Source organism: Pezoporus occidentalis, unplaced genomic scaffold (assembly GCF_034315485.1).
Source record: "Pezoporus occidentalis ecotype Australia unplaced genomic scaffold, CSIRO_AGI_Poc_V1 ctg17, whole genome shotgun sequence".
In the NCBI taxonomy this organism is placed as follows: Eukaryota; Metazoa; Chordata; class Aves; order Psittaciformes; family Psittacidae; genus Pezoporus; species Pezoporus occidentalis.
The window spans coordinates 5,822,616-5,842,716 of NW_026913531.1; the positions used below are offsets into that span (position 1 = coordinate 5,822,616).

Consider the following 20,101-nt stretch of genomic DNA (forward strand, 5'->3'; position numbering starts at 1 on the left):
TGTTTTGGTGATTTACGCAGTTCAGTGCGTTAGTGATGCCCCATCCTCTGAGGAGGACACCAACAGGAATTTTTCAGGACTTTATTTTAACTGATTCTGACTTCACTCAATTCTCAAAATTTCCCAAAAGAAATGTCAAGGAAAACTACAAGTAAAAGGCCTTCCTGACAATGCTTTTAAGGCTTTTAGCACTGCATGTTGACAGTGGCTGAAATGGGAACTAAGACAGAGTAAGTAGGGGACAGGAGTGATATTGCCAAACGCAGGTTTCCAAATTTTTGCTCTTGGCTTAAAAAATAAATGCATTTTAAGTACTAATAAATAAATTATTCTTGATTTGAAGCTGCAGACTTATTTCTAGCCATGATGGTTAGAGAAGTTAATTTTTTATTTGAAATGCAAGCTGTTAATCTCTCGTGATAGCATAATCTCTCTCGATAACATTTTACACTTGATAAAACATAAGGTTTTGAGAAGTGTATTCTATATCAGGGATTGCAATAAAATCACAAGAATTGGCATCTGTGTATGTTCCTAAAGTTTGTGTACAGTTGATTTTGCAGTCTCACTTATCTAATGATACAGTACTTACAGGAGCTGGTTGCTGGCTTGAATATCAGAGTTCTTCATGGGTTATCTCTGGTCAGTAAACAGACTGATGCCTTTAGAATAAGGTCCAGATTCTAATATATACTGAAAGAGAAGACAGATGAAAAAGCAAATCCCAGGACTCATAAGCAAGTAGAAAGATCTTAAAAATACATTTTGATATATATATATGAACATATATATATATGAACATATATATATATGAACATATATATATGTTACCATTTTTATATGGTTATTTTGCAGAGTTCTTGGCACCTAGTGTTCAATATCAGCCTTTACCTCAGACTTTCTAGTTTGTGAATGCCACAATGCTCTCACAGGAGGCTGTTGGGAGGAAAGGATTCTGCCTGCGTTTTGCTGGAAACCCCTAACATTAAGATCAAGTGAATCTTTGAGCCTCAGGACAAAACACTCACTTTCACTCTCATTGAAGCAACAGTTTTTTTTAAAATTACTTTTTGCCTTCTGCTATATGTATTTCTTAAATAAAAGACCTTATCATTGACGGGAGCTAAAACTCTCCCAGAGCATCTTTCATCCTGGTTCATAAAGCAATTTAGGACATCTAAAAACTTTCAGACTGTTGTAGCAGTGCAGCAGAAAATGGGTTGTTACCTAAAGTGCCCCCAACAATTTTTCCCTGAAATGTGTTAGGTGTTTGAATAATAGTAACAACCTTTTTGAAGTTAGACTGCTTGCTTTCCTTCACTTTGGAGATCAGCCATTTTTCAAAGCAAAGAAGTTTTAGCTAAAAGTTTCTGAGGTGCCTAATACTGTATTCTGGCCCAGTCGATAACTGCAAATGATAAAAGGCTTTCTCTCAGGCTTTGTACTCTCTGGCAGCATTAGAAACTGAATGAAGATATACGAGATGACACAGCAGGCTTTTTAATCCTTTAGAAATGGTTGGCAAAGTCACCTCTTTACTTACAAAACGCAAAATTTATAAAGTTGGGATATATGGGTATTTCTTTAAATAAATGTCAAATCTTTTGGTAATCTACTGGATTTTCACAGTCTGGGGTTGGGTGAAGGATAGTACTTTAACGTGGTGTGATGTGTTTATGGCAAGTTCAAAAGTTTACGAAACAAAGATGCCGATAATTCCAGGAGAAGTGGGGAAAATGCAGAGCCTTTGAAAAGCATCCTTGGGATTAGTTTACAGACCTGTCTGGAATTTTCTGTGGTTAGAATAAGAGGGATGCTATAAAAAATGAATCTGAAATGCTGCCGTGTAGCACATAACATGTTGTAGGCAAATTTATATAACAGAGCTCACTTTAAAGCTTTAAAGACACTTTAAGTCTTTATTTTGTGGAATTCTAATCAAGATACCAAATGTGTGCAGGTCAGACTCAGAGTTTATATTCTACCTAATTGGAGGAAAAGCTAATTGACAGAAAATTGTAGCAGTATGGCAGCTATACTTTTCACATCTTTTCCCTGTTCTTCTTTGCAACTTGCATCTTTTGCTGCAAACATTGCAACCAAGATGATTAAGGGAGTGGAGCATCTCCCTTATGAGGAAAGACTGAGGGAGCTGGGTCTTTATAGTTTAGAGAAGAGGAGACTGAGGGGTGACCTTATAAGTGTCTATAAATATATAAAGGGGGAGTGTCACGAGGATAGGCTCTACTAGTGGCAAACAATGATAGGACAAGGAGTAACGGGTGCAAACTGGAACACAAGAGGTTCCACTTAAACTTGAGAAGGAACTTTTTCTCAGTGAGGGTGACGGAACACTGGAACAGGCTGCCCAGGGAGGTTGTGGAGTCTCCTTCCCTGGAGACATTCAAAGCCCGCCTGGACACATTCCTGTGTAACGTTATCTAGGTGTTCCTGCTCTGGCAGGGGGATTGGACTAGATGATCTTTCGAGGTCCCTTCCAATCTCTAGCATACTGTGATACTGTGATACTGTGAAACCTCTTTAGACGCTAGCTCTTAATTGAATTAACAATATTTTTCTGTAGGTTGAGCGGTGTCTATGATAAAACATGTAGTAATTGTCTTGCAAAGGAAAATCTGGTGAATGTACTGCAAAGTTAGGTCTTCTGTAAATACTCTGCCCTGCTTGTGTCTTTTCAGTCAGTAGTATGGATATCATATGGAATGGAAAGGAACAGGGATTCAAACCCCACTGCTCTCTACTCCCCTTAAATTCCCATCCAGCACACCGGCTTTTCTTATCAGCCACAAACATAACTGAGAAACCAAGATGCAACCTCCAGCTAGAAAAAAGAAAAATGAATTCAAATTAGCAGCAAGATGCCTGTAGGCTGTTACCCAGTTGCATTCTCTGGGTGCCACCATATTGCCTTTCAGAGTGAATTGGCCTGAATTTAGCTTTCACCAGAGGGCTCTCCCAGGGTCCAGGGTCCAGTTTCCAGGCTCCCACTGGTGATGAGTGCTTAGTGGTGTGATGCCCTGTGAAAGTATGTGACTCCACTGCTGGTTGGTGTCACAGCCTGCAAGCTCCTATTTTGCCTTCTCTTGACTTGGGGGTGTTGATAGAAGTATCTTGATGCAACTTCAACTGTATTATGCATAATTTTTATATGCTAATATTCATATGTTTGTAGATATTTGGAGAGTTAAGACTAGCTTTCAGAAAATCACCATGTTTGGAGCTGACAACAGCCTGCAACTACAATGCCTTAGCAAGAAAGGAGGAAAGGTAACAATGATATTGGTATGCTAGAGGGTGAGCACTATATAATTAGGGAGCTGCAGCTTTATTCTTGTCTGAAAAGCTATAGAAAGCCATGACTACCATCCTATTTCTGCATTTCCTCAGCCATTGCTTATTTTTATACAGAGACAACATGCTGGTTGACAGAATCCTTCTGATTTTCTTCTCCTGAACAAATACAAGACACATGCAATATTCTTTTATATTGTTAGTCTACCACCTTCCACAAACCACCTCTCCTAGCAGAAGTGATAGTATTTCCATGGGCAAAATATGATTTCTGCTATTATGTTTGTACCCTTTTGAATTAAATTCTGTGGGGGAATCACCCCCTTCATTTTGATTGTGTGAGACAAGGGATGCCATGGGACCCTAATGGCTGAGGGTTAGTAAAACATTGTATATGACAGTTCACTAGCCATTGCAACCAGAGACAACCATCATGAGTGACATGCAAGGTTACAAAGGCTGAAATACTGTTGTTGCTCAATGTATCCATCTACCTGTTTTTTTCTTACTGTCCAGACTCTTCTTTCCATGAAATAGCAGATGCTAAAAAAAAAGCTCACCTGAATTTCAGAACAGAGACCCAAACCTTACCTATTCCTTGATATTGTTAATTGTGCTGATATGCAGGGGGGTGAGTACTTGTGCCATGTGAGAGGAGGGGGAGTGGTTGCCCTGTGGGCTGCCGAGGGGCAGGAGGGGGTATTGCACATCACCATATATGAGTCTGATTCATGGCCCCAAACCCCAGTGATACTTCGTCATACTTGGAGCACCTGCATCTTATTGCACCCTTTCTTCAATGGCATAATGGATTAGTTATGTTACAGACCCTCTGTAATAAAGATTGCTCAAATACATCCATGCACACACAAGGGAATGTATTAGCAAGTCCTGTGTTCTGCACTCACACACAGAGAGCTGAATCATTAGCAAAGCTTGTACTTCAGGAGAAATCTCCTATGGACTACAAGGCTGACCACCTTGTTAAAGAGTGACTACATCTGTGACTATGGGAAATCTTGGTGAAAGGGCCATGCTGGCTGTAAACTGAAGGTTATGTGAGTTGAGTGAGAACAATTTACACTGGCTCCACCACAGTATAATGACGTCTTTCCAGCCAAAAAGAATGCGTTAAAAACATTTGAAGCTGATCACTGATATGTATCTTGGGATTATTTCACTCTGCAGCAAAAAAAAAGGTAAGGAGTGGGGTTTGCTTGTATCTGTGAATCTGCTTTTGAGCTCTACTTCAGTCGGCAGCATGTTAAAAGTAAAAACAGATAAAACAGCAGTCAGTTCTACTGCTTAGGATGTTTTTTAATTATTATTTATTTTGTCTCCTCACTCACTTTGCTTTTCTCATTTGGCTGGAAGGCAGACGCGTTCCCTGTCGATTTATCTCTGCTCAGCCAGGGGCTTTAGCTACTTGGTTTGATACCTAATATGGTAGTGACAGCAGATTTTGTCTGACTTCCAGAGGGCTCCTCTCAGCTCCTGGAATGCAGTAGGGAAGGAGCCCTGCAGAGACCAACAAAGTCAATTGTTGCACTAATGCTAATAAACACCAGAAAATGGGCTTCCCCACATGTGCTGAAATTCCTGCTTTCACTGCTCTCTAAATCACTGCTTTTGTCTTACTTTACTGTAAGGCTACAAATTCTTTCCCATTACTCAGCTGAATGGTCTTTCTTGACCACATCAGAAAACATATTTTTCAATATGTTTGGAAAACACTTCTCCATCAAAAAGTTTATACTAATGTATAACTGAAAGCATGCTGACACACTGTCAGTGGATTAATTATAGCACAGATGAGGAATAGTATGCTATGGGAATTACAAAACTTGGGATTTCCCCTTTTATTTTGTTTTTCTTACCTATTTTATTCAACACACTGAGTGCTCTGAAATACCTGCTACCCATTATGGAAGGAAAACTATTGTCCTTCCTCCTCCCCCCCACACCCTCCGCCCCTTTAATAAAGTGTTCTTCAGGTAATAGGCTGTCAAACTCGCCAAATCTAGAAATGGCCTTTGCTAGTGACATACCAGAATCCAAAGGATTAAATTCCTCCATCGAGCAGGGTCTCCAGAAGGTTAATATGGAGTTGGAAATTAATTTCATTCGAAATACAGAACAATAGTGTGCAGTGATGACTTTGTGATAAGCATTTGTTAAAGCTAAATCCTCCCTAAGCCCAGCAGTTGTTTTCCTTTGTGCTAATGGCAAGCTAACCAGAGGCACTCCCTCTCCCTGTTTCTCTCTCCCCCAGTCTCTCCTGAGGGTATCCAAAAGGCAAGTTTATTGTTTGCTAAATCTGTCTTTTCTTATTTTATAATTAAAACCTCAGTTCTCCTTAGGTCATTCTTTTCAACATTTGTGATCCTCATTTCTGACAGGAGAACTTCCTGTCTTCCTGCAATCCACACATTTAGTATTACTGCTTGCTGATTGCCATTACTGGCATGTACATTAAACAGAGAATATTTCTTATTGCTGATGGGTGACTGTCTGGACTTTATTCCCCCCTTCCCACCCCTGCCCCCTTCTGTGAACAATAAAAGAAGCCTATTGTCACTTACATACTGACTAATGCAGAAAAATATTCAATAGGAGTTTCCAGGGGAAGGCTGAAGCCTGGGACTCCAGGGGAATTGGTTGTTCACATTCTTACCAGTGATTTTTAACTGGAGTTAGTTAGATACTTTTGAAAATGTACCCATCTACAACTCCAAATACTTGATACCTTTGAAAAACTACTCTGAGCTTGGCATGTGTTGCTTAAAAAGAGTGTTGCTTTTCAAGCTTAGTTTCACTGAAATTATTTATATTCTCTTTTAGACACAACAGTTACTGTTTTGAAAGTGGTGTCAGCCACCTTTCCTTTACAATGGTCTCAATCTATTGATTCCAAATAAAAACACTTGGCAATTTCACTCCTCTGTAATCCTCTTGCTCCTCCTCATCTAATAACCACAAACACTCAGGCTTGTCTTTTCAAATGCTCCTGCCTGCAATTCTGAAGAGCCAGAGGGTTTCTGAACAGTATGTGCTCAAACAGTATGTGCTTTCTGGATTCTTGAGTTCTTTGATTTTACTATAGATCGTGATCCCTTGACTAGACTACATCAAGATCTTTTTTCAATGAAGTAGAACACAGAAGTATGATGAGCTGCCCAGATTCAATATGGTTTGTCAGTGAAGCACAAGATCAGATTGCTCCACCGCTCTTGTACCAAATTGGATATCTGCGATATAAATTTATTGCAGGTATCCAAGCTGAAAACTGTCATGTACCTTTGGATTTCTCATAGGTTGTATCATATTTGACTGCTTTTTAAGCTAAAGTTGTGTACAGTAAGTAGTGAACGTGTCAGTCAAATATCCATTTGTGCCATTAAATTGCTGGGACAATTTGAAGAAGAATTTGAGTACATTGGGGCATGAGCTATTGGTCATGTTATCAGAAATACTTCCATCTTTCACCTAATAATGCCATTTATCAAGTTGTCTGTCCTCTTGTCTTATTGCAGGACTAATGTTCTCAACAGCAGAGCATTCTTACTGCAAATGCTGTTGGCCTTGAATTCTTGTTCTTCAGCCTACCTTGTATGGTAGCCCTTAATACCTCCTGGTCATGTTCTTTCTTCCAGCCTCTGGCATAAACAAACAAGGTAAACTGCTTGTTCTACCAAGGACTTGAGCACTTCCATAATTCTTCAGTGGCTGTAATCTAGATGTTACTCTTGTCTAAGTAAAAATTTGCCTTAAGTTTCGGGTCACTGCTTCTCATTGTGTGGAATCGACAGGAATGCGAGCAGGCATGCAGCCTCCCAGCCTTTCCTCTGCAAGTAGCCAAGTTAAAAATCTGACCTTGAGGCTTTTCAACACTATTTGTGTGTGTGTGATACTGCAAAAGGGGTTTCCACTCAGCTGTCATTTTTGAAAAACAGATACAACTTAGCTGAACTCAGTTGAAACTGCTGATAAATTCAGCCTACATTACAACTTCTTGTGCTGAGATTGAGATGAAGATGCCCGTCCCAAGGAAACCTGCTTTTGTTCCTTACTGTGGTTAAATTTAATCCAAAACAAAGCCAGTCTTTGCAGCTGTATCAGGAAGAGTATTAGGAAACACCATTCAGAATGGCCCCTTCTACTCCCTGACCAGATGCAGTTCTTGCCCTGCAGTATTCCAGCAGTCTTCTCCTCACCACCAGGAAGCACATCAACAGGATGTGTCCTTAGCCCTTGCTCTCGGCAGAGTAGGGAAAGGTTTTATGTGTCTCTGTATCTGAACAGGCATGTATAAATGTATCATGGGTTGCTTTAGGTTTCATATATGAAATTGGTGCTACAAATAGCCTATATGAATAACCAAAATACTTTCCAAATCCTGTTTAACAGACACTGGATGTGTTGGGAAGCAGGCAAGTGAGAGAAAGAGAGAGCTGTAAAGTATCTTCTTTGAGTAATTCTGAATGCATTCATGTTTTGTAGGCTGAAAGCAGGACTGCAATCCTGCTTCCATTTACATTTTTTCCTTAAAGCACAAATCTAACAGAAAAATAATGAAAATGGAATGAGAACTGATACTTATATAAATATAAACTCATTGGAAAAAAAAAGTAGTAGGAGTATTTTCAAATTGAGACTGAAAATCAGATGCTAATGGACTCCCTTTATATGCAGCCACTGATGAATGAAATGTAGTTTGAAAGTCTTGATATGCTCCTAAAATAAATACCAACTTTGACAAAGCATAACTAGGATCAGCTTCACAGCTGCAGAGAAGTCAGATCAGGCTGCTTTTACTGGTAGTCCCTGATGTTGTAAGACTTTTTTAATTCCTTCTATACTGCAGCATTCCTGCATTATTAACTCTCAGTGCTGCTTAATCATCTGAATCAAAAGCCATCTCTTTCACGTTGTCTAAGACTGAAAGCTTACCTCTATAAGAAAAGCTTATTTATAAAGTAGAAGCAATAAGTTTTTATTAAAAACATCAGAAGTATTTTGCAGTATATTGGTTTGCATTTTTCTGGTGACTCATTTGTATGAGCTAAGGTGTTTGGGTGTTTTCTACTCTTGCACATAGATAAAACATCCTGCTGCTTTGCTTTTCTATTTTTGCTGTCCTCTGCTTCTCCTCCCAACTCACCTAACATTATTTCTGACTGTGAGGGTTTGGAATATGTGGCCTTATGTCTTGAGTGTGTTGCTTTTAACCTTCTGTGGGAGAGGATGAAGATTACCCTTAAGCAGGATGTATTCACTTTTTTCCATGTAAAGACTATCACAACACAGTAGTACCATGCTGATGTGCAGTCAGGCTATAAACCTTATTGTGGCAATGTTGACACGAAGAGTCTGTAGCACAAAACATGTGGTCTTTCTACAGTAAATACACTAGTTAGACCAGGTTTGGGGTTTAATAGAGTTTCTCTGTGTTTCAGGGTTGAATAATTCCTCTGAATGAATACTGCCACTCACTCCAATGTGGGGTTTTTTATTACCCAGTAATACTGGAACTCCGGTCTGCCCTCAGTGCAGCTTGAAATTAGGACTTGTTTCTCCTCACAGCTGCCAGGTTTGGGGTTTGGGGGTTTTGTGATGGGTAGGTTTTAGGGGGGAGGGGAGTAACTAAAAGAGGAATATCTTCGTTCTCAGTCACCAGTTTATGAAGGGGAAAAAAAAGTGTCAACTGTTTTTGGAGGAAGAAAATAAACACACATGAAAGGTGGCTCCCTATCACGCTGCAGTGTCCGTAACGTTGACCTAAGTAAAGGTGTCTCTGTGCTTGGCTGTGACAAAATACTATTTTTGAATAGGTATCGTCTACCCTTCTTTCTGAGTGACCTGACTTCCTTTCAGCCAGTTCTTTCTATGAGCAAAGCCTTTTACTACATGAAAGAAATCCCTCTTTTTTTTTTGCTTTTTCCCTGTTATTTTTGGGTTCCTGTCCTCTCCCGTGTCTCTGTGTGGCACAGAACCTTTCCTCATTTAAGCTGTTTAAACCTGGAATGACAGAGAAATATTGCCATGCTAATAGAAATTCTTGACTAACCCAAATTTGTAAATCCCCCTGGGTTTCTTTCAGTCAAGTCCCATAAAATCTTAATAGTCACAGCATTACCTACTGGGATTCCTAAAGTAGGTGCCTTTCCACCACCATTCAGGACACAGGGAAATAGCTATATGCAGTAAATATCCACAAGAGCAGAGGCCCAAAGGTGATGATCACACAGGCAGGGAAGACAAGGGTTGTCGAGGAAGGACGACCTGGCATCGGCCTTCGCTCCACTGAAGTAATTGAAAGGAGCACAAAAAATACAGTGTTATTCTCAGCAGTGCAGACTGAGAACCTGTTTCACATAGCTTACAACCATGTCTCACTCTCTCCAGAGGTGGGACATGTAAGTTCAGGGCCCTTCAGCTGACAGAGAGGTCTGGAGAGCATTTCCTAAATCAGCAATTAGCAGTTTAACCTCTTGGCTATCAGCAAGAGAGGGGTGGAAGGACAAAGCCAGTTTAATTGCTTTCCTTTTGTAAAACAAAATGGATAAGCCCAAAAAACCCTAAGCTGGCACAGCTGTAAGAAAACAGCAGAGACCCAAAAAGAGGAAGTGTGATTCCTCTCCATCATGCTTTCTCCAGGCATGTTGAGGCAGTTCTCCACCCAGGTGTCTGGCCCTTTCAAACCCCAGTCTTTGCCTCTTGACATTCTTCATGTGCTCGCCTTTTCAGCCTGATGTTTGAATTGTGGCCTCTACCTGGCAGCATGTGCTTCGGAGTGAGGTAGGGTAGTTCTGCCTCTATCCCGAAGTATTGATAATCCCATCTGCATGGCCTTGTTAGGTAGCCAACACAGATCTGGAGGGCTTTAAGGTACTCCTTAACACTCCAGTGCGATACATCATTATGTACCCAGATCCTGTGGTTTTCTGCTAAAGCATCCCACTTGGTCTGCTCTTTATAACCTTGGGTTGTTTGCATCTTTCTATATTATGTGCTTCTGCTTCTCTCTCCACTCTTCTGCCTGTCATTATTCCTCAGTTGATGTGTATTCCCCCTTTTGTCGTCCCCAGTTCACTTGAGGACAGTGTTTTGAATCTCGTTAAGCCTCTGTGTATCATCTTTGGGTATTTTCAGTACCACCAGTTTAATACATATAAATTTAATTAATTTTTTTCTCTGTATCATCAAAAGGCATTACATAAATTCAGACTCAGCAGTCTGCCAGAATTTGGTGCACATATACGGAGCAAGGTTTACTGCTTCGATGCTTGTAGTTCCCATGTAATCACATTTATGAAGTGCTTGGTTGAATTACTTTGCTTTTCCACAAGAGTATTCTGTGTTTACCACAGCCAAAACTCAAGGTGCATTTTCCTGTTGGTTCAACCCACATTTGCTGTGCTTTATAAAACCATTTATTTGTCTGTGGGTAACTATGCCGAAATGATCTGCTTGGTTGCAAGAGAGACAAATCAGCTGCCCTTGCTCTGGCAGTAAACTTAATCATAATCTCATAAGCACTAATTTGTGCTGGTTTTAAATAAGAGTTTTAGCTGCTTTTTTTTCTTCAGTCTTCTGCTACTTTCCCCATCTGGTGCTGTAACATTTGTTGTTATGTTCCAGTTGGAAGCGCTGTGGGTGGAATTGCAGACTCAAGTGCTGGCTGAGTAGCCCTAAGGCCAATGTGAACATTTCTGTTTCCACTGTCAGCTCTACATGTTCTGCAAGCTCAGTTTGGGATTCTCGGGCGAGGGAATCATTGACCCACGCTGTTGGGTTTACAGCACCTCCTTCTTCCTAAGGCTCCCTGGTTCTCTCAGTTCAGCATTTCAGTATCAAGCTGATGTTCATCTAACTGTACAGCAGTGAAGAGTTGTTATTTTGAGACTGCTTTGCTATACTCTTCATTTAACATTTTTCATTATAGGCAGGCTGTTAGTTTTTATAAATACCAGCTCCTTTTTCCCCCACTGTAAATGGATTGACTCCATTATTCCGATGATAATGTGTCTGATGTTATTGAACATGAAATTGCAAATATTTTCATTTATAAATTACCCAGTCTTACAGAATTTTCTTTTAAGTGTGCTGATGGAAATATGTAATCCAAAGTCATCTACCTTGTTATCCTATGACTTACAACGTGAGAAGGAAAGGGCCTGATGGCCAGTTTACCCTCTGTGTGTGCATGTACTGCATCTGGGGCAGTCCACCATGGGGCATAGATAGACTTAACAAGTATAATATGAGTAACAATCCTCTTTTCAAGGAAATGTGGTGAGAAAAAACTCACAAACCCCACATTTTATGCTCAGAGAATTGTTTCTAATAAGAACATTTTCCAATATTTCCTTTGAGACATTGTCTTCTCCTTAAAAATAATGTTCCAACTTTAATTTTCTCATTTGTGGAGGAGGGTAGAAGGCCCAACAGCTTGTGTCAATGAGTATAAACTATAACTTTTATTCAATCTAGAATATGCCATAGCACTCCTTCTTAGTAATTGTACCTTATATTGCTTCTTCCCCAGGTAATATATTTTCCCCCTCTGGCTTTCCTTCCCATTACAAGCTTTCTATTCATCTGAAAAAAATACTGGTTTCAACAATCTAGGCACAATATCATTCTAAACTCATTATTTCAGAGACTTTAATTATCAGCTCTCATCCATACATGAATAACCAGAAGAAAAAAAAGTCAGGTCAAACTATCCTGGACACCACAGGCATCGTGTGAATCGTCCCTCTCTTGGGAGAGGATTTATATGCCCATGGAGGGAGCATCTCCCACGATCCGTGGGAAAAATCAAGACATCTGTGGGAACCCCAGGGAAAGTTCATCCTGATTTGCTCTCCATTTAGAGCCCTGCTGCTTTCCATAGCACAGCTCTGGCAACTGCAGCAGCTGCTCTCCAAAGGCAGAAGTGAGCTTGCAAGTATTGCTGATGCTGTCAGCCTTCATCCCTGGCACAGTCTGTAGAAAATAAAGTTGTTTGGTGTATAAAATTGCTGCTCTCCTTGCTGCCCACTCCCATAAGCTAAGAAAACTTTGTCTGAAGGGTGTTTGCACAGAGTAGGAACAGGTTAAGGGTGCAATGTTGAATCTAGCACTCCTACAGCTATGGTCTAAGGCTCTGGCTAGGCCCTTCCTCAGCTTTCCACCCCACTGCACTCTGCAGCTCATGCACACTGCATGATGAGTGTAATTATGGCTTTTCAGCATAGAACTAATGATTGACCTTGCTAGTACCTCTGTCCTAACCACATTGTCAGAGGCATTTATAAGGCTGCATTTCCAAACCTGATTTTCTTCTTGCATCAGTTTTCAAGCTCTTCAGGAATCCGTTCTGCTTCCTGGAATGGAAACTCCACTGTCTGCTGACACCTTTGCTGTAAACGTCAGTGATGTGTGCTTTGACACTGCTTTGGCATAAATTTTCTTCTAATGGGGAAAAACGTGGTAATTAGAACCCAGTTACCCCAAACGTTTTGAAGACAGAAATATAGCTAAAGGCAGTTCTGGCACTGTATTTCTTCTTTGTTTCTACGTTTCACTTGAGAACATCTTATTACAGTGTTTCATCATATGAAACTTTATTTGGTTGTATCCATAGCTAGTTTGTTCTAGCTCGATTTTTTTCCTATCAATCATGTTAGGCTTTACTCAAGGCTTGTGCAGGGTTTTCTCTGATCCCGCCCCACAGAGCTGTGTGGGACTTTTTTCCTTAAACTGTTAGGCTCTCCCTGCACGCATGCTTGGGACTGTAATTGCACACACACTCAATTCCAGTGTTATCCCTGTAGCATCTTTCAACTCTCAACTTTCTAAGTGCTTTCTTTTCATATTTTGATTAGAGTACAGAAGCCTTTAAAATGTTTAACAAAGATGGGTACCATTCTTCTGTTTGCATTCAGAATAAACCACTGTAGTTAAACAATGCCAAGCTGAGTACGTTGTTGACAGTTTTCTGCTGAAGGTCCATACTGCTGTGTGCTGAATTCTCTCCTACCGAGGTAGAAAATGATTTTTCATTAACTACTGATCCCTGTGACAAATTTTTCATCTTAAAATCCACTGAGAAGCAGTCATTCTCAAGTTCTACCTTTTCCTCTGACATTGTCATTAGCCACAATTTTCTTCTTTAGAGTTGTGGGTGTTTTTTCAGCTGTAAAGTTTGCTGTTGTAAAATCTCTAATAATGAAGTGCTTCTTGACTACAACGTGGTGGTGATGATGAACTAGTGGTTACTTTAAGAGGGTTCTAATTGTGTGTAAAAGTTTCATGGTCCAAATGACTCCAGCAGTCTTTACTTGATGTTACATACCTTTTCTATTGCCTTTTAAATAATGTATTGGCGTCTTACTACAAAATCCAGGGAAAGACATACTGCAGACTTCAGGAAAACAAACTGTGTCAGCTGGTCCCCCAGTGCTTTAAAAGCTGTTCAGCAGCCTCCCTTGTGACGTTGTTTTAAAGTCTACAATGCACAACTGGTTATGAATTTTACATCTTTTTAGCATTCATGGGTAGACCGTTAATGAGGGAATAAATAGCAGAATTTTATTTAATCCCACACTTTGCTTAAATGAATTATTAGGCAAAGGGTACAGAGCCATTCTTTCCCCTTCAGCAGAGGGACATCTGTGGTGTTCTAGATGCAACATCCCTCCTTCCAGATAGATGACAAGGTCCATCCACAGATATTTGTGGATGTAATGTGGATCCAAATCCCCATTTAAGTGAAAGGAATAAAACTGGAGGGAAAAACAGAGTGATGTTCCCCTCTTCTTCCTCCAGTGTAACTGTTTACATGAAAGCGCATAGGCTGTCTTGTATCAGTGGAGCCAAATAAATAAATAGTCTGACCAAAGACAGATATTTACTGTGGAATAACTATGCACAGTACATGAAGAGAAGTGCTTATTTATTTTCCTTGACATCAGATGCAGATATTCCTACTTGGTCAAAGGAATTCTGCACTTTATACCCAGCCTCTGCACTTAACAGACAATTTATCATTGCTGGGTTGCTGTATCAGTTCTGTCATCCTTACTAGTCTCTCTTATTCAGTGAGACTATTTGCATATTAAAGTATTACTCAGCATGAGTAATGGTGCCATCACTGAGGTTGTGTTGCAAGTAGAGAGAAAAGATGTTTCCAGTAGCACTAAACCTTATCTCAGAAAAATCACTGGAGACTGGCACTTCCCAGAGCTTCTGCTTTCTTTTGATTATCCTCCCTTCTTCCAGTAATTGACTCCAAGCAGTCCAGCTTCTGTTACTTGGTGCAAGAGAATCTCTTTTTCAGAGATTTATTCATGAAGTTGCAAGAAAGTCTGTTCGTAGGTATCAGGTTGTCTGTGTAGGTCACAGGCAGATTTCTGGAGAGTTGAGGGAGTTGGGGTTAATGTCCTGGGATATAAGAGAGTGTAACTGGAGATAATGCAGTGGTGGAGGGACATACATATGAGACACAGAAGAATGAAGAGAGGGGAGAACAAAGTAAGACCAGGACACTTCCAAGAAGTAGGAAGTGGATTTGGAGTCTGTCGAGGATAGACTCAGTTAAAATCTCTTGTGGCCCATCCATGTACTTGAGCTGGACACCCCCTTCTGATTTGAAATGCTTATGTGATGTGTAAAATTATTTAATACCTTCCTGTGAAACTAGAAAAGAAGGAACATGATTTCAATCAAGTGGCATTCAATTTGTATTTGGATTAGTATGACAATTCTACCCTTGGATGAAAAAAGGTAAGGATATTGTCACACGTTATGCCCCCTTCTGTGCTCTGTTTGGGACCTCTGCTTCTGGAAATTCTGCAGTATAGTAGCAATCTGGTGCCGTTTGGATCTTTCATACTAAACATGGGGCATTTGACTAACTCAACCCCCCAGGGAAGCAAACAGAAGAAGGTGATCAGGACATGAAAAAGAAACCACAGAAACCTAGCTTCTGGGCCTTGTCTTGTGGCCATGAGTTATCCGTGGTCAGATTTTGCTTTAATACCAGCACAAAGATAGAAAATCTAGAAAGTGAGTAGAAGCAAATCACTTAAAGTGAAAGTACACATAGACTCCAAACATTTGCACACACTACAATTCTAAGTTAAAATACTATTCTCCAAAGTGGAATGTTTATTGAGATAGGAATATATCTGCACCACTGTATGAATCATTGCTCTACAGTTCCTTACTGGCATGTGAGTAATCATCAAGTCTGTGTATATTGTGAATGTACAAGAACAGGTCGGTAAAGGATTGGCTTATATTGGCTGTATTTATTTTAATAGAATTCTTCAGTTCTAATCCACTTAATAATAATGTGTTACTGTACTGTTTAGCCTCCCAGCTTGTTCTAGTTATGCAAATTATGCTTTAGCAGTTTCTTACCTCATTTACATATCCTAACATTCTACCTCCTTGACTACTAAACTTTTTCACTCTACATTAGTTATATCTAAAACATTATTTTCATGTTAAAACAATTGTGCATTCAGCATGGAGCCACAGCAAAAGTAATGAGGTGAGTTTTTCTGGAGTACCGACTAATGTTGAAGGAGTCCAGATTTGCCTCTTTTCCAGCTTCAAAACCCTGTATTTGGTGATGTTGAGCTCAGTACTCACAAAAAAAAAACAGACTTCTGTTGTTTTTTTGCTAGCATTTCTGCTCTTTACATGATATTCCTGAATTCATACATTGTGCAGCCAAAAGGAAGCCTTGCAATCCCCCATCTAGCCTTGAGTCTAAGTCTACCCAGATTAAATATCTATTTGAATTTGAGTCCTTTGAGGGAGAAGGAATCTTAACCCTCTGTAACAAGAGTTCATCACAATCACTGAGAAGCCCTTCCAGCTGTTTCAGTCTTACTACTAAAGTACATTACTATTTCTCAGTTAGAATTTGTCTTGTTTCTCACTGCAATTGGATCTTATTATACCCTTGTCTGCTGGCTTCAAGAGCCCACTACCAAAACGATGCTCCCTTCAGAGGTACTTTAGACTGTGATCAAGTCACTCCAGTAACTTAACAGTCCTGAACATCTCAGTCTTTCACAGTAGGGCATATTTTGACTGTAGCAGAATGCAATTACTCTTCTGAACATGAATTTCCTTTCAGAGTCATAAAGCATGGTTAGCTCATAATGATATGATTTAAGTTCAATCTGCATTTCTCTTCTTCTTCTATAGCCCGGTCCTTTTCTCAGAAGGGAAAGAAGCCTTTTCCCTTGATAATTTGCATTCAGGCTCTCTTTATGTATGCCATAGATGACTTGTGGTGGCTGGCTGGCGCTTTGAATAGCTCCTACCAGCTCATTAGAAGGAAGTCTTGACTTGACCTACATCACAGTTAAGCTGCATAAAGCCAAGAGAGGTACCTACCCAAATTTTTGTGAGAGTACCATGCAGGCTGTTGAAAAGGGTGAGCTTGGGATGCTTCAAATAGTGCTTCAAGGTAGACCTAAACAGAAAAACAACTGAGCTCAGTGAAGGTACTGACAATTAACACCACCATTAAGAACTTCTAGTTCATTCTGTAAATGAGAGCATTAACTCTTGTAACAGATTAAGGCCTGACAGCACTAATTTTTTTAAGCAGGCAAAGTTTCCATTGAAAGTATAGCTACTGAGAGATCACTTCACAGCGGTAACATCCGTAAGAGTTGTGTTTGTGTGAGGATCACCTGATTAGGAACTGAATTGGTTCTGTTAATTCACCACCAGAAGTTGTACAAAACAACCACTGGAATTCAATACAGAGTGGCAAAACCAATACGTAATTTATACCGATACACTTGGCTTGCACATTACCTGGCTGCAGGCAGCCCTGAGGTAGGGAGCTAGCATTTAATGGGCAAAGTCCCTTCCTTCCATGCAGTCTGGTCACACACCAGACCCATGGACACTGCACTGTGTCAGTCGCAGCCCAGTGGGGAGGTCAGAGGATGGGAAAACCATGGTGCAGCTCCTGCCCAAGGAGTGATGTGAAGAGCTGCTGGGTGGTTTCAGAGCGGCCAGCCACCCAAGCACTGCGCCCACCATGTGTGCGTTTGGCCGTGCTCACAGCTTTTGGGAAAACCACTCCACAGTCCCATTGCTAAGAAATGTTTTCTGTAAATAAATAACGTTGAAGTAAAAACACTTCCAGGGTGGTTAATGAGCCTTGGAGTAAAGTTAGGCACAAATTTGCCCCTCCTTTTTGAACTTAAGGAGATAATGCAATAAATGTTTTGTACCTTTTTCCATCAGGAACACTTCACAGGCATACAGGCATTTTTCTATAGTGGAAATTAGGACTTTGTTTAAATACAAGCTGTTTGTTGCTAAAGGATTTTGTTGCTTTTTTTTTTTTTTCCTCATCAACTTGAATGTGTGGGATTAAGGTCTGTAGAAAACACACTGAACTACCCTGCTTAGCTCTACATCTTCTCTTGACTACTTAGATCCCTATGTGAAGATCCATCTGATGCAGAATGGTAAGAGGCTGAAGAAGAAAAAGACTACAATTAAAAAGAACACTCTGAATCCCTACTACAATGAGTCTTTCAGCTTTGAAGTACCATTCGAGCAAATTCAGGTAATGTCAGTGTTTTGTCTTCCCTCTGCATTCCGTTCCTCAGCCCTTATAAATACTTAACAGGAATCTGATTAATTATCACGTGTGCATGCCTTCATTAGCACCTAGGTGCCAGCCCCATGCTACGTTAGATGAGTGTGACTGCTTCAAGAGGGAAATGATAAAATGTAAGGTACTTACAAAGCTTTGATTCATCAGTGAGAAATGGATAACTGACATTTTCTGTTAACATAAAATGGATTCTGGAAAAAAAAAATTTACAGGGAGATAGTGAATGAATGTGCCAGCAAAAAAGGCACAGGGCTAAAGAAAAAGGTATATATATAGCAATTCCCCCCAGATTATTTGAAATAATAAATTGGCATCATCAGCTAAATTTGTGTTCCCTATGCATTTATCAGTCCTGTTTACTAAAAGTACTGCGGTGTCTCTCTTAACTTAAGTAAAACACAGTTTATTTAATCACAGCTTTTTTTCGGTTATTCACCACACCATGAAGACTTTTTCAGTGATGCCTGTGTCCATTGGAAACAGACATTTGAGAATCTCAGGGGTCAGTACTAGAGGACCTCCTCTCTTGGCACTGCAGGGTACAACAGCAGTTGTCCAGGTACTACTGCTGGAGAGTTCGGTGACTAAAATTAGGGGCCTCAGAAGTGACCACAGTGAGTTGGAAGTCACCTACATTAGCAGTGGGAAATACCAGGACAAGGCATTGTGTCACTGTTTTCAGGGACTCAGTTACCTGCCTTTGGAACAGTGGGAGGTAAAGCATCTCTCGCTTATCAGAGTGAGATTTAACAACCTTTGATGCTAACTAGCCTCTCTCACAAGAGATAAGCTCTTCTTAACAGTCTCAGGAGGCATGTGGGAAACCTGCATCCAAATCACTCTCCCCCCTAAAGGAATTTAAAGCTGTATCTAATGTCAATGTCATAAGCAAATACTCTTGTCCATAATTAAAATGGCCAGGGAACACATCCTTTAGTGGCTTTAGAGAAGTCTAGGTATGAGTTAAGTGCCATGCTACTTGTAGTTTAAATGTTTAAATGGATTTAAATGGCCTGTAGCAAATGGGGTCCCCTTCTTGATTAGATGAGAACATGTTTTGAGATGAGAGACTTTTGAAGCTCTTATCTTGGATTTTGATAGCAACTGTACTAGAGAAATGCGCAGGAGCCAAGGCCTACATTTAAGCTGTGTGCTTGGTTTTTGTTGACTTGGTACCAATAAAGATAGTAAAACTAGACAAGGTGAGCAGTAGGACTTGAATGCATGACTAGCCCATTTATTGTTTCTACATGCCCCACATCATGTACAGCTGCCTCTGGACCCTAGGAATCAAAAAGTGGGAAGTCCAGTGGGGCCTAATTCCCGTTGATTTTAATGAAAGCTGGTCTGAGTGCTTGTGAAAGGTCTCATAACAAGCATCAAAGACCCAGAGGCAAAAAAAAAGTTAAGCAAATTGAGCCTCTCTGTCAATTTAGGCAATGAATGCCTTGATTTCCAAATAATAGGGAGAGGGCTCGGGACTACAATGGGCACCTCCAGGTTATCAGATCAGAGCTTTGGCATGGTTAGGTGCATTCTGTACGTCCTTGGCCATTTTGCCTTCTAACTCAGTTTTGTAAGGTGGATATAGGCCCTTTAAAAAGCATTGCAGTTTAGCTGTTTAAATTTTTGCTTCTTTAGAGGGAGGGATAAGTTTATTACAATGACTTTATAGCTATTTATTTCAGTATATAGCCTCAATTTAAAATCTTTAATTATGGACTTTGGTCGTATGCCAGCCTATTTTGGAGTTAAGTTATAAAGGACTGTATTTAGAAGTTATTTCATTATGGGTACTGAAGTGATTTCATCATTAGAAAAACGCATTTTAAATGTTATTTAGACTTAATATGGTAAGAATGGCTGTGAATTTTGTGTAATTCATGTAAAAGCCGTTAAGCAAACTTTTACAGTCAAATAAAAACTAATAGCTATAGAAGTTGCTTGATTCTTGGAGAGCAAAGACAAGAGAGTTCTTGGAGGGAAAGTAGCTCAGTAGCAGTACATCTGTGTAACTTAAAATGGGTCAAACATGGACTTTTCCAACAATTAAATAGTGACTATGGATTCTGGCTCTTAAGAGAAGGAAAGTGATAGTCTTTAAGTGCAATGGGAGAACACCACTTAGGAAGTCAATCCTGT

General features: G+C 40.1%; 1 protein-coding gene across 5 annotated transcripts in view; it reads left to right on the forward strand.

Moving 5' to 3' along the window:
- The window catches only part of SYT1 (synaptotagmin 1), a 355,083-nt gene that overhangs the window by 332,187 nt on the left and 2,795 nt on the right, over positions 1 to 20,101 (forward strand). For all 5 annotated transcript variants that reach the window (XM_062613815.1, XM_062613814.1, XM_062613818.1 and 2 more), the window contains one exon: positions 17,775 to 17,908. In XM_062613815.1, the coding sequence (XP_062469799.1) occupies positions 17,775 to 17,908 (134 nt within the window). The remainder of the gene's footprint in view (positions 1 to 17,774; positions 17,909 to 20,101) is intronic.